The sequence below is a fragment of the Trichechus manatus genome, unplaced genomic scaffold (genome assembly GCF_000243295.1).
Source record: "Trichechus manatus latirostris isolate Lorelei unplaced genomic scaffold, TriManLat1.0 scaffold00280, whole genome shotgun sequence".
NCBI classification, from domain to species: domain Eukaryota; kingdom Metazoa; phylum Chordata; class Mammalia; order Sirenia; family Trichechidae; genus Trichechus; species Trichechus manatus.
Genome location: NW_004444216.1, coordinates 831,181 through 847,191, shown reverse-complemented (window position 1 = coordinate 847,191; position 16,011 = coordinate 831,181). Strand labels below are relative to the sequence as shown.

Below are 16,011 nucleotides of genomic sequence, written 5' to 3'. Positions count from 1 at the left end.
TTCTACTCTGTCCTATAGGGTCGCTATGAGTCAGAATCGACTCGATGGCAACTTTTTTTTTTTTTTTACAACTTTATAGCTTAATAACCCAGTATTTCAAACTCATACTAAATCAGATACAACCATTAACTTAATGTTTTCAAACATGGCAAATTACATGTAACAATGTATTCAAATTCAAAAAGTTATGTACCTCTGGATGAAATACATAGATGGCAGTTTGGCTATTAAAATAAAACACAAGAAAAAATGCACTTCTGTTTATAAAAATGTGAATGTTTCCTGATTTTGGTGACACTGGTTTTATTAAAATACTGCACAGCAAATTTCACAATTCACTTATTACATGGAATAAAAGTAAACCTGCAATAGCATCATAAGAAAATAAAGCATCAGGTTCTCCTAAATCATTTATCCAGCAATTTCAACTATGCAGGACTCAAGGGGGTAGGGGAAAATGGGTTGGAAAAATCTCTAGCCAAAATAAATGCCAAAGACTATGGCTCATGCAAAGGTCCTCTTCTTACATATACGTTCTTATATTAGGCACAATTCTAACTAATCTCCAAGATCACAAAATCTCCAAAATTCTTGTTAAGAAACCACACATTCAGAAAGGGGAGGTGGGGCAAGAAGCAAGCACAGCCAAAGCTCCCAAACGGCATCACTATTATATTTACAACATCATAAAGAGAAACCTGAATGGAAAATACAGGGTTAATTTATGTTGCATATGTTCAGTTAAAGAGGATCCTTTCACGAAAATTGTGGTTTTTAAAACTGTATGCTTCCATAACCTAGAAAAATCACTTATCTGGAAAACCTCACATCCTGAAGACATTGGATATGAGATTACTGTACTTGCTTCTATTCACTTCAGTAAACATTAATCAAACCATCAATTTTCTGATGCAGTTAAAAAATTAACCTGAAAAAAAATCAAAACATGTCACTACTTAAAAATGTTTTACTCATCTTAAAAGAGAAATGCACTGAGTTACGAAGACTACACACACATCTCCTCTCAATTTAGGCACAGAACTCTCAAAAAAGAACACAATAAAAGACAGCAATGATACTTGTAAGTGCTTATAATTGAAATATTGCCTTTTAAAATAAATCTAACATTTTTAATCTAAATCTCTTCCCCTACACGCTCACCCAAGAAAATCACTACCATCATGGCTTCATTTACACCTTTCACCTCATATATTCTATATGAGTGTTATGAAGGGAATGAAAAGAGTAGGAATTGGGAGACTTTCCGTACTGACTGCCAGCAAGTACCAGTAATAAAATCTCAGAAGCTTTGGTTAACGGAAAATGAACTGTTTAATTATGTTTAAACTAAGGTCCTATTCATTATTCCTTATTTAAACCCATTGCCATCGAGTCGATTCTGACTCATAGCAACTCTATCTAAAGTAACCTTAAAAAAAAACAAAAAAAACCAAAAAAACCCATGATTCTAAGGTCAGCTTGCTACAAAGAGAAAAAAGTAGCTTTCCTGGGGGAAACACACTGCCAAAAATTAAATCTATAAGACTTGGTACTGCTTTCCCTTATTTTACTTATAAAAACTGCTGCAAAGAGGGACGAAGCAAATATGTTAAAAATGAAACAAAAAGCATGAAGAATGACTCACTTGAAACAGCTCTACTGTTTCCCAAAATGTGTTCCCTGATAAGTCTGTCTCTGAAAACAGTATTCTACAGTCTAATAAATTTGGAAAAGCCTTCCTGTTTGGGATATTCACCATGCAGATTGGCTGTTAAAGTTTCTGAGAAATCTTAAAATAAACAAACGTAGCTTATGTAATCCAGCATTATACAAACTATAATAACTACAAAGCCTGTTTTTCTTGTAGTTGTTTTAGTATACCTATCAACATTTCAAGAAATTAAAAAGTTCCTTAGAATACTTTAAGAAATAGTAATTCATAATAAATACAGATTATAGATGTTTTAGCTTGAATCAATGAAGCACTGGTGGTTCTGTGATAGAATTCTCACCTTCTATGTAGGAGACCAGGTCTTATTCCCAGCCAAAGCACCTCATGCACAGCACCACCTGTCTGTCAGCAGAAGCTTGCATGTTGCTATGATGCTGAACAGGCTTCTACTGGACTAAGAAGAAAGGCCTGGTGATCTACTTTTGAAAATCAGCCAATGAAAATCATATGGATCACAACAGCTCAATCTGTAACCCATCATAGGGATGGCAGAGGACTGGGCAGTGTTTCCTTCCGTTGTCCATCGGGTCACCATGAGTCAGAGGCTGACTTGATGGCAGTTAACAACAAGATCATATCAGCATCAACTTGAAAAAACTATAAAAATGGGATAATTATTAAAATCAAAATCTGAGGGCAAAAAAAGAAGTTGCTCATTAATTCTGTGGTTTTTAGGAAGGAGGAAAAGGGATTTCCTTATTTTAAAAGACTCAGGCCAGCTCGAAAGAAAAAACAAAACCTGTTGCCGTTGAGTCGATGCCGACTCACAGTAACCCTACAGGACAGAGCAGAACTGCCCCATTAGGTTTCCAAGGAGTGGCTGGTGGATTCGAACTGCTGACCTTTTGGTTAGTAGCCAAGCTCTTAACCACTGCGCCACCAGGGCTCCTCATCACATTATTATTGAAAAACTGTATACGTGTGACATAAATATCTGACATAAACGACTATGCCACAAGGGGGAGCCACTCTCCATCACATCCGGCATATACTTCAAAATAGGCAATGACATTTTATCAACATTTTATTTCAAAAATATCCAAATAAAACTTCAACCAAAATAAGAATGAAAATATTATTATCCATTTTTAAATTTAATTAACAATAAATAAAAGCTCCCTTTTCAATTAAAGCATCTGGGGCCTGTCATGATAATATTTTGTATAGATTAGTTCATACATATTTGAGGAGGTTATAGTACAACTAGACAAAATAATAATTTAGTACAAACACAGGCAATGTTTCAAAGAGGGCACATTAAACTGTCTTCATTGGCCTAGCGCAGTAAATGAAGATAGCATGAATTCAATAAAGGTTAGTTTTCTCCTCTCATTCTGTAAGAGAGGGTAGGACGGGGCTAACAGATCAAGTGAGATTTAATAGTTTCATTATTAAATACACCTTTAACACCTTGACGTAGGTTACTTGACAAACAACTCAGAACAAGGATAAAATAAAAATAAAATTTGGAGTCTGGAGATGTGGGAAGGGTGGTTAGAAGACAACTGCTCTGGTTTTCATATTCTCACAGTTCATAGCACAGGGTTCAGAGTGAGCACTGATTGATTAAATATTTAGTGACAAGATAGAAATCTCATCTATTCCTTGACAGATAAAACTTCTGTCTTACTTGACTTTTTGTATCCCTAACATCTAGAACACAGGAGTTCAATAAATGTCTGAATGAGTATTTGAATGAAATAGAAATGGTAGAAAAATTACGGCAGATGTGGTAGATTGCAAATGGCCACAAATTCTTCCAGCCCTGTATGTTGACCCCTCTGCAGTGTGACTTTGTCACTCCTATCATCAGGAAGTAGAATCTATTTCTCTACCCCATGAATCTGGGTTTGACTATATACCTTTCTGGCCAACGGATATTAGCAAACAACACTCGGAGAGGCTTGCTCATTGGAGCTTGCCTTCTCTTTCTGTTCTTTCGAACCCTGTAATCACCACCAAGTGAATGTGCCCAGGCTAATCTGCTGGATGATGAGCGAAATGTGGCCACCACCCAGATGACACTGCACCAACAGACATATAAGTGAGGTCTCCCAATATCAACTGGTTTGCTAACTACCACATATGGGAATGAGGCCATCCAGCTCCAGCTGAGCTGCCAAAGACCAAAAGAACTGGCCTGCCAACCAAAAGAACTGTGAGAAGTTTTTGTAAGTCACTAAGTTTTGAGGGTTTTATCTGTTTAATGCTGCAAAAGCTAACTGATCTAGATAGGTACAAACTCTGGACAAAAATCCACATGTATGTTTCTATTCTCAAACAGATTTTAATCACAGTTTGATATTATATCACTAACCTCAGGGCCAAACATGAGAAATTTGACATGACCTATTAAAACAATATATGATTCCGCATGGTCTTCAAAACTTTCAGGTACCTGCAAGAATGTAAAGGAAGATGGAAAAAGAGTTCCAAAACCAAAGAACAGGGATGTCTTGATCCTTTGTCAATGGCATGTGTGTATTTGTGTGTTAGCATGTGCACACATCTACACACGTACTCCTCACTTACCGACCATCTCATTATCTGACATTTTGCATTCATGACAATAGTTAAAAATCTACTATCCGACTATTTTGCTCATTAACAACATACGACTGGCAGTAATGAAAGCCGAGGTGTGAGGTGAGAGTAACGCTGGTTGTGATGGTTGAAGTTATGTGTCAATTTGGATGGGCCGTGATTCTCAGTGGTCTGGCAGTTATGTAATGACATAATTTGGCAGTTACGTAATGATGTAGTCAACTTCCATTTTGTGATCTGATATGGTCACCCTTCATTTTCACATAACACTGATCTTCACACAATGACCTGGTCTTTGCAACCTAACCATGTCAGTAAGAGAGGAGTAGGTGTATATACCAACCATATCTCAAAATAACAAGTATTCAAGGATAAAGGCTGAATGAGTACAAAATAAGTATTTGTGAAAACTACAGAGTAGTATTAGAGAGATAAACACTATTGTCATGGATTGAGTTGTGTCCCCCAAAAATATCTGTCAGTTCGGCTGGGTCATGATTCCCAATATTGTATGACTGTGTAATCTGATGTGATTTCCTTATGTGTTGTAAACTCGATCACTATAAGATTATATGTGATCTCCTTATGTGTTGTAAATTCTATCACTGTGATGAGGTTATACTGATGAGGTTGACAAGATTAGATAGTGTCTTAATGCAATCTCTTTTGAGATATAAAAGAGAGAAGCGAGCAGAGACCCATGGGAACCTCATACCACCAAGAAAGCAGTGGCAGGAGCAGAGCGCATCCTTTGGACCTGAGGTTCCCGTGCTGAGATGCTCCCAGACCAAGGAAAGACTGCTAACAAGGACTCTAGAGCCGAGAGAGAGAGAGAAAGCCTTTTCCTGGCGCTGATGCCCTGAATTTGGACTTGTAGCCTACTAGACTATGAGATAATAAATTTCTCTTTGCTGAAACCATCCACTCGTGGTATTTCTGTTGGAGCAGCACCAGATGACTAAGACAACCATCATTACAAAGATTACAGAAACAGCTAATAATTAGTCATTACTTAGTTTCAACAGAATTATTTTGGCTACCCTAATTTTAATTAAAAAAGAAAACAAAATTATTCTCAGGAAGCTTCAAACTTAGCATGGACTTGGTCTGTGTTCAGCAAGCCACTAGTAGGGCCATCTTGTTGCACAATCTAGGGAATTCCATTCACAGCATTGTGAATGGTTGCAATGCACAACTTGTGCCATTATATGCAGGCCCTGATGGTGTCTGTGATTCTTTGGGTTTCATCGAAACTTGGACTTACTAAGATTCAAACTAACAGGCTTTTATTTACAACATTCCAAACTACACTCTTTGCACAGTTTACAATATTAGGATAAAAAAAAACACAAAATACACATTCTAACATCATTAAATGCACTCTATTTTATCCATTAAAAAATAGTGTTAATTAGATGGCTTCCCATTACCACTATCATGAATTTCTTTAATGCCACAAAATGTATTTTTTAAATTAAGATAAAATAAAAAGAATACAGGGTAAGATTCATACCCCTCTTGTCTATCAACTCCACTCTAGTATCTCTTCTCACATGTTTACTGATCTTCTGAATACTGCTTTTTGGACTGGTTTTGACTGTACCAAAGGTTTTCAGAATATAAAAGGTAAAGTGAATTAAAGGATAATTACTAGATTACAACATTTTTTTTAAAATGAAGCTTTTCTCTATAGTCTGCTTTCCTCTGCTCCTTAGAAAGCATTATCATCTCAAAAGTAGAGAAGGTTCTATTGAACATAACGATTGGTATATGAGAAGTTATCAGGACCAAATCGGCAAGCTTTATTCGTGAGCAACCACTGGAAAATGGATGTGACTTTATTATTCACAATTTGTCTTTGTTATGGTTGATATTATGTGATACTACATGCCAGTATTGCTACATTCTCCTTTCTTTCCCCTAGAATACTGACAAACACTAGCTCAATTATCATTTCAACCAATTCTTTTGGTGAGGACAAAGTCACATGGTAGTATGTAGCCTGATTCATTTGACTCCACCAAAGTATATAATTTCACTATATAATTCTACTAACAACTATTCATAATTGGAAAACTGGTCTTTTCTAAATTTTTCATAGCCATAATTACTAATGTCTTAATATTCTAAGTAATTAGCATGCACATGATAATGCCATAATAAGGGGGATAGGAATGCTGGAAGAGAAATGGGGTACAAGATACATTTCCAGTTTCTCAGGATGAGTGTTAACAGCATACCCTAAGAGGTGCTCAGAGGTTCCAAGCCCTCAAAAGGATGACTAACAAAATGAAATCCTCAAATACCTAGGAATAAATCTAACAAAAGGTGTTCAAGACCTCTAGGCTGAAAACCAGAAAAATGTTATTGATAGAAAATAAGACAAATGAAGGCAAATACCATGATCACAGACTGGAAGATTCAATGTTGTAAATACTTCAGTTCTACTCAAACTGATCTATAGATGCAACGTAACCCCAATCAATGTCCCAGCATATTTTGCTGTAGAATTTGACAAACTTATTCTAAAGCTTATACGACAATGTGAAAAGCCAAGAAAATCTTGAAGAACAATAAAATTGGTAACTTTCTTCTATCAGATATCAATATTTATTATAAAGCTATAGTAATTAAAACAAGTAGAGTAATAGAACCAGAGTCCAGAAACAGATCCACACATATATGAGCACACACATACGACTAAGGTGACACCACAATGCAATGGCGAATGGGTGTCTTTTCAGTAAATGATTCTCAGTCCATTGGATACCTATATGGAAGAATATGAACCTCACATTACATGGAAAAATCAATTCTGGATGAACTATAGATCTAAACTGTGAAAGGTCAAATAATAAAAGCTCCTAGAAGAAAACTTAGGAAAATATATTCATGACTTTGGGATAGGAGGAATACTGGTTAGTGCAAGTGGTTAAGCACTGAGAAAGGCTGGCGGGTTGAACCCACCCAGAGGCACCTCAGAAGACAGGCCTGGCAATCTGCTTCCAAAAGGTCACATCCTTGAAAACCCCATGGAGTACAGTTCCACTCTGACACACGTGGGATTGCCAGTAGTTGGAATTGACTCAACAGCAACTAGTTTGCTATATTTCAGGGGAGGGATAGTCAAAAATTTCTTAAACAGGACACAAAAAGCACTTATCATAAATGGAAGAAGAACTTACACATTAGATTACAATAAACTTAAGAACTTCTATTCAACAAAAGACACCCTAAGAGTGAAAAGGCAAACCACCCGGTGAAAGTATTTGCATTACATATATCTCACAAAAGAATCTTATCCACAATAAAGAACTCCAAAAAATCATAAAAAATAAAAAAGAAAGCCAATAGGAAAATAGGCAAAAAAGAAGACCAGACACTTTACGAAATAGGATATCTAAATGAATATTAATCAAATAAAAAGGTATTTGGCATCTTTAGTCATCAAAGAAATGCAAATTAAAACCACAGTGAGATACCACTACACAGCCACAAGAATGTCCAGAATAAAAAAGATATTCATGAACAAGTGTGGCCGAGGATATGGAGCACTACTGGTGGAAATGGAAATTGATAAATAACTTTAGAAAGCTATTTGCCAGTATCTAATGAAGTCAAACACTTACATACCTTATAACCCTGAAATTCCAATCCTAGGTATATACTCAACAGAAATACATATATATGTTCAAGAAAAGACATGTATAGGAATATTTACAGCACCCCTATTATAAGAGTCTCAAACTGGAAACAACTCAAATGTCCATCCACAGTAAACAGCATAAATACATGGTAGCATATTCATACAATGGAATACTGTACAGCAGTAAGAAAGAACAAACAGATGCTACACACACACTGGCTGAATCTCACAAACGTAACGTTGAGGGAAAGAAGTCAGAGACAACAATAGTGCATACTATTAGATTCTATTTATATAAAAGTTCAAAAACAGACAAAACTTATCTGTGGTGTTCAAAACCAGGATAGTTATCTGGGTGTTTTTGTGTGGTAGGGGTGAGGACAGCAGTGATAGGAGGGGCTTGAGGAGGGCTTCTGGCTACCAGTAATGTATTAATTTTTTAAATCATGGGTGTGTTCACTTTGTGAAGATTCACCAAGTTATACACTTATAACTTGTGTCCCTTTCTGTGTAGATAAAAAGTTTACTTAAAAAAAAAAAAAAAATCAAGTCCTGGAGGAACACTACAAATTAGGTTAAGAGACAGAGATTTTACTGAGAAATTAGGTTAAGGATCAGAAATAAAACTAAGCTAGAGTAAGTGTGTTCATTTCTCTTCTACTATTCTCTTTTGGATCCCATTTAGCTTTTAAAAAGCAAGCGCATAAGGACAAAGCCGTGGCTACCTCCCAGTCTGGTCTGCAGACAACTTCCTCAGTCTCCTAAGCTCTTAAAAAACCAAGCAAAGTAACAGTCCAGTGTGGGGAAAATATCAAATTAATAGTTCAGTGTAGCTCTTCTCTAGATATTCTTCCCCACACCACAGAAATGATAAAATCTGGAGAACCTTAGAGTAAAAGAAATATGGACCTAGTGCAGGCAGCTTTCTGCCTGCCTTTAGTCTAAAGCTAAAAAAGCTAAAGTAGTCCTTGTAATTGACATGTATAGGTCACTAGGTAGCCAATCACATAGATATGGGGCCAGAGCCACAGCTGGTAACAAAGAGGGTGCATCTGCCTAGAGGTTCCTCTTCAAAATATATGAATTACCCAAGAACCCTGAATAGGTGGTGGCAACGAGGGTAGATGTTTCATCAAGGACTTGAAATCCACAACCCAGCCACATGCTGGCATGATTAGTAAGTCCCAGCACCTTATTTAATAACAAATGCAGTTTTTATGTTGCACTTATAACATAGTTAAGGTGAAAATTCTTATCATTAATATGAAATTAATGTTTCCTAACCTTCCATCAAAAGCTTTTTTAAAAGAAAATGTTGAGTATTATTCATATAATAGTTGAGTGAAATAAACTTGCATGTTATAGCGGCGACAAAGTTTGTGATATAGTAGAAACAAAAGGGATTGGGAGTCAAGTAGCCTAGCATAATACCCAGCATTTAGCAGGCATACGATAAATGACGAGATCTAGTGCCAAGGGACTTTGGGCAAATTATTTCTTCTCCCACTGTATCTCTACTTCCTCACTGCTAAAATTAGAATGTAATGAGGACTAAATGTAAATGCGTATAAAATACTTAGAACAGTTCTTGGCAGTCAGTACTCAAACAGTAGATGCCAGTCCTGGTTCTGCCACTAATTAAGGTGTAATCTTAGACAAGTCACTAATCTCTCTGTAATTCTATAAAATGACAGGCTAATAATAGGTGCTCTGTAGCTTTCTTTCAGCTCTAAAAATTAGTTAAATTCCAGTTTTCAAACATCTTACATGAGGGAAACACCGCCCCCGCCCCCACCGCCACACACGTTAAATTACTACATTTTTTAAACTACAGTACTCTACAGACCATACACCAAACATACTGTTGTGGGGGAGGGGGAATCTGGCACGTGTGGATGGGACTGGACATTAGACTACTGTTTCTAAAGTGGAGACTACAACTTGAACACCTACCAAAAAAAAGGGGACCTTCTTCAGGGTTGGGGAAAGGGTCCTAGAAAAGGATTACGGAGATTTTGTTCTACTCCTGGCACTGCTGCCAACCTTAAAAAAATAAGTGATTTCTAGCTATGTCTATTTGCTTATCTGTAAGTTGAGAAAGGTTAGAATAGATTATCACTAAGATCTCTTTGAGACTTTACTTTTTTCTTCCTACTAAACTAGAATGTTGTCAATTACTACAGCTCCTAGGAAAACAGAAGTTGTAGCACCATTAAACGTAAGAATTGAGAATTGGCCAATCTCCTTGCCTACGCAGTCCCTGATCTAGGGATCAGTAACAATGGCCCCAGCCTTTCAGATGGGCCCACATTCATCTTCAAGAGCCAGCAGACTTGGCTTCTGCCTCTGTCTACTACAATACTGTATATTCTACACCACAGAGAAAAGCAGGAAATGGAAATTAGTTCAATATATGCATTAATTTGCTAATTTTCTCATATAATCCCACAATAATTGGTAGGTCCTAATATAATTAATAGTCAACATTTATCAAGCACTCCATCCTACTATGTGATGGAGCCAGTGCCAAGCACTTTAAGGGTGTTACCTCATAATGCAAGAAGCAATTTTTGGTGATTTTCAGGTTTAAAAAAAAAACTGTTTTAAGGACTGCAAAATGCATAGCTAAATGCCCTTCATCAGGTCCAAGATAAATCCTTCCAAAAAATGACAACAGATGCTTAATTATTTCATTAGTTATCTTTAAGACAGAAACTGAAATTTAAACTAGGAACTGAAATTTAAACTTTGCAGTCCACATCAAGAAAGTAATGCACTCTTAATACGCCAAAAGGTTTCACTGTATTCTTACCTTTTTATTTCAAATCTACAGAAAATCAGAAACAAACAGAAACTTCTCTAAATCATATAATTAAAGGTTATTTTTTTAAAAAAAATAAACTATAAACCTCTTACCTGAGCATGAAAATTGGACATAGTCGTTGTCTCTATATCTTTCTTTCCCAATATCTCCATTTTCACTGGTGAATTGGGAAAATTAAATGAAAAGTAGTCTAAAAAGTCAGGTAAATAAGTAGCTGCCCCATGAACAATACCCATTACATAGAAAGCTGCAGAGTTTTCATTTTCACTGAACACCAGTCCCACAAACTCTTCTGCAAACCTCGCCATCTCCACAGGAGACAAGTGGGAGAGTTCATTACTGTAGGCATGGATAACTGATGCACCTCCATTAGGCTGGTGCTCAATATGAATGAGATGTTTGAACTCCAAAGTGTCCAACCTTTTGAGGTTATTCTGAACCCGTGGCTCCTTTAATGAGACAAATGGAAACTCACTGTTCTCTGGAATTTTGGAATCATAAGTCTTGGTATCCAAACTCTTTCCGATGTAATCCTTTATGTTATCATTTAGGATCCCTTTGGCTTCTTGATCTTCAACATCAGACAGCAATCCTGAGCAGATGGTCTGAATGGATTTGCTATACATTTTTGGATGCTTCCGTTTTTCATTCTCTTTGTGTTTCTTTTTCTTTTTCTTCTTTACCTTTTTAATTTGCAAGTCTTCTATATTTGTTTTTGGTTTCTCCTTCCCACCTGTTGGGAAAAATTTTTTTTGAAACTCCATACTTAAATTACTAAAAAAAAACCATGCTTTATGAAATGTTTTGTAATAAATAAGCAAAATTTACTCAGAATTAGGTTTCTATTCGGGACTCATTTTACACAACACTGATAATCAAGATTTAGTTAGCCCCCACACATACATACTCAAAGAGGAAGGTTTAGGACAAAATTATACACATGGTGTATAATACCATTCTGACATGTAGCATATGCTCTGTAAGTGTTTACTGAAGTAATGAGATGAGTGAATATTTTAGAAAACATAATCTTAAAATTTTAAAATAAAAAAAAACAGAAATGAAAAGTTGAATAAAAGGCAATATGAACAATGCCCTAAAGATGTTTCCCTCTGATATTGTCAATTTTACTTTATCTCAGGCCTTACAAATTACATCGAGTCAATGAGGTATCAAGGAGATTTATAAATCATGGAAAAAGAAAAATATATGCATAGTATAACAGTAACAAACACAGCAACTCCTTAGCTTTCTACCATATTTCCTCTTTAGTAAACTTCTCTTGCCTTTAAAATGGGCCATTTTAGGTCCACCACAGTTTACAGAGTTTCCAATGAAGACTCAACAAGGTACCATAATGGAAATGACAAAATGGGAATCATTTCTCATATCCTAAGCTCAAATTATACCCACTATTAGTAAAGAGATGAATAAAAAGTAAAAGAAAAAACAAACGGGGAATCAAAACATATATGTTAATGAACATCTGTAACCAAAGGCAAGTAGACTCTGTGGGCTCAGAAATTTAGAACTCCAAAGAATAAAATATTAACCCACAGAGGCTATTGTTGTGTGCTGTTGATTCCAACCTGTAGCAACCCTATAGGAAAGAGTAGAACTGCCCCATAGGGTTTCCTAGGCTGAAATCTTTACAGGAGCAGATTGTCAGGTCTTTTCTCCTGTAGAGCAGTTGGTGGGTTCAAAACGCCAAACTTTCAATTAGCAGCTAAGCACTTAACCATTGTGCACAGCTATAGAATTTAAGTGTCCATATAAATGTGTAACACTATCACAGTATATTCATTTCTAATAACAAGAAAAAGAAAAAAAGTAAACATTCTCAAAAGAAAATATTATGCTTCCTAAGATAACACAAAAAAGTCACTAAACTAACAGCTGAAAAGGAAGGCATTCACTGTTTCTGTTATTTCATTTTTACCAATAACCTGTCAAGAATTTAACTCCTCCAACATGCTTCCTCTTTACCTCAAATTTTTCCATCTTCACATACCTCTTTTATTCCTTTCTGTCTCCAGTGAGATATGCTGCCTACTTTCTAAAATTAAGTCCCTCTCAACAATTCCAAAAGGTCTGACCTAATAGTCTTTTCTCTTCTTCTGACCACCAAACTCCTTAAAAAGAACCATCTATGTCAATATCTTCCTGTTATTACCCTACCATTCTTATCCCTTAAAATCTGGTTCTGCTTCCCATCTACTCAAATTTGCCTTCCCAGAATGTCTAAATACCAAATCTAATGATATTTTCTCAAATCGTTCTTTCTAATATCTCCAATGCGTGACAGAATTATCCAACTCATCTCTTACTGCCTTTATTTCACTTCCTTGATACTACAGGTAGTCCCCGACTTACGACATATTCAAATTATGAAGAACTGCACTTACAACCATCTGTTTTTTAACATCTTATGGCTAGTCATACGTACTACATACAATGTTGCAGTGCATAATTTGCTGATGTTATCATTCTCAGATGTTCACTTGCAGATGTTCAATGTTATGATTTATAAAAACACTGATAATAAAAGGCAATAATAATGAAAACTAAAAAAAAAAAAAAGGTATTCAACTTAAATCAGGACCAACTTAAGACGGAGTCGTCAGAACGGAACCCTGTTGTAAGTCAGGGTCTACTCATACTGGATTCATTTTTGGTCTAACTGCCTCATGAGTCTCTTATCCTAAATGCTGGTGCCAAATTAATCTTTCTACGATTTTTATATATTGTTTTGATCATATTCATACCTTGGCTTAACTGCTTTTGAGGCTCTCAATTGCTACCAAATGAAGTACAAACTCTTTAGTCCAAAAACAATGCTCTCAGGTAAGAGATGCTCTGGTCAAAGTGTACTACTTACAATTTTTTATAAAACATACCTAGTCCTACTTTATCTTTGTACTAGTGGCAAAGGCATTTCTTCTCCCTAAAACACCCTTGCCCTGCCCAGTAATGACTACTAAATAAAAGATAACGCTTGCATCATTTCCTTCATTTTGCTTTCCCTCATCTCTCTAGTTGGAAATCATTTTACTCTGAATTAATACAAAAGTTATTATTTGCTTCAGTGATAGAATACATGTATATCATATGTCCTTTAGGACATACAGAATGAATGAAACAACTTTTATATGAATTTAGAGTAAAGTGATACTTTTTTCCATCATGTGTCCCTCATGGCATCCATATTGTTACAAATAAACTTAATGAATCTATGAACGAAAAGATGTCTCTCAGAATACCTGAGATTTATAGATTTTTTCCGCTTGTCTACCTTTCAGTCAAGTTTTTCCATCATATGAATAACCTGTAAACAAGAACAAAAATTCCCTCAAGGCAAGCCAGCACAACTTGTACAAGGAAAGGTCATGGAAGTTCCATAGGCACATCCAAACTCCCTGAGGGACTGAATTGCTGGGCGGAGGGCTCTGGGGACCATGGTCTTGGGGAACGTCTAGCTCAACTGGCATAACACAGTTTATAAAGACAATGTTCTACATTCTACCTTGGTGAATAGTGTCTGAGTATCAGCCATCTAAGATACTCCACTCCACTGGTCCCGCCCCTTCAGGAGGAAGGGAGAAGGAAGAAAACAAGATAGAAGGAAAAGATCAGTCCAAATGACTAATGGACCACAGCTACCAAGGCCTCTACCAGAGTGAGGCCAGTACAGCTAGATGGTGCCCGGCTACCACCGACTGCTCTGACCGGGATCACAACAGAGGGTCCTGGACAGAGCTGGAGAACGATGTAGAACAAAATTCTAACACAGAAAAAAAGACCAGATTTACTGGCCTGACAGAGACTGGAGAAACCCCGAGAGTACGGCCCCCGGACACCCTTTTAGCTCAGTGGTGAAGTCATTTCCGAGGTTCACCGTTCAGCCGGGGACTGAACAGCCCCATAGAAACAAAACGGGACTAATGAGACACAGCAGTCCAAGGACAAGGACTAGAAGGCAGGAGGGGACAGGAAAGCTGGTGATAGGGAATCCAAGGTTGAGAAGGAACAGTGTTGACATGTCATGGGGTTGTTAACCATTGTCATAAAACAGTATGTGTACTGCTTAATTAGAAACTATTTGTTCTGTAAACTTTCATCTAAAGTACAAAAAAAAAAGAAGTATTATCTATGTGAGATCAAACTGACAACAGCAACTCAAAAGGTTTGATGGGAAGCCTAGGGGACAGTGAGTTGAAGATAATGGTGATGGAATAACTTGGAAAAGGACAGTGAGAATAGCAGCACAACTGGAAGAATGTAATCAATGTCAATGAATTGTACATGCAGAAATTTTTGAAATGGTGTATCTTTGGCTATGTATATTTTCACCAAAAAAAAAAAAAAGGTCCTCCAAGGTGGAGAAGGGAGAGTGTTGACATGTTGTAGGGTTGTTAACCAATGTTATAAAATAATATGTGTACTGACTGTTTAATGAGAAACTATTTGTTCTGTAAACCTTCATCTAAAGTACAATTAAAAAAAAAAGAAAATGAGACTAATAGGGCACAACAGGCCACGGACAGGGACTAGAAGGCAGGAGGGGACAGGAAAGCTGGTAACAGGGAACCCTAGGTCGAGAAGGGAGAGTGTTGACATGTCATGGGGTTGTTAACCAAAGTCATAAAACAACATGTGTACTGTTTACTGAGAAATTATTTGTTCTGTAAACCTTCATCTAAAGTACAATTAAAAAAAAATTAAAAATGAAATTCCCTCAAGGTGATGGGAGTTCTGTAAAAGGGAAGTTTAATGTTAATAATAAATTATCACTTCTAAGAATGTGTAAGTATGCAATGAAGATCAAAATCACATCATCATGAAAAGCAAAAATAAACATTCGTCAACATTATTCACTGCAGAGGCTTGAAAGTCATAAAATGTAAAGTGCTGATTCTCTAAAGAGTTTAACAAATTCATACTTGCTACATAGGTATGAACTATCAAAACTTTAAAAAAAAAAAAAAGTTACCATGGAGTTAACTGTGACTCAATGTCTGATTTTTTTGGAAGTAGACTGCCTCTGGGTAGACTCAAACCTCCAACCCTTTGGTTAGCACATTTGTACCACCCAGGGACTCCATCAAAACATTAGATTTAGGTTAATATCTAAAAAACAAAATAAACGATGAACAAAACTAAAACATGGGGCTAATACAAAAAATGGAAGATGCAGAATGTTTATATATGAAAGCAATATCCAAATAAATCAAGGGAAAAAAAAAGTGGATGAACTAAACATTAGAA

At 36.3% G+C, this 16,011-nt stretch overlaps 1 protein-coding gene across 1 annotated transcript in view; it reads right to left on the bottom strand.

The window, feature by feature from the left end:
- Positions 1-16,011, bottom strand: part of RSBN1L (round spermatid basic protein 1 like) — an 81,963-nt gene that overhangs the window by 26,192 nt on the left and 39,760 nt on the right. The window contains exon 3 of the mRNA XM_004390063.3: positions 10,839-11,479. Coding sequence (XP_004390120.1) covers positions 10,839-11,479 — 641 coding nt within the window. The remainder of the gene's footprint in view (positions 1-10,838; positions 11,480-16,011) is intronic.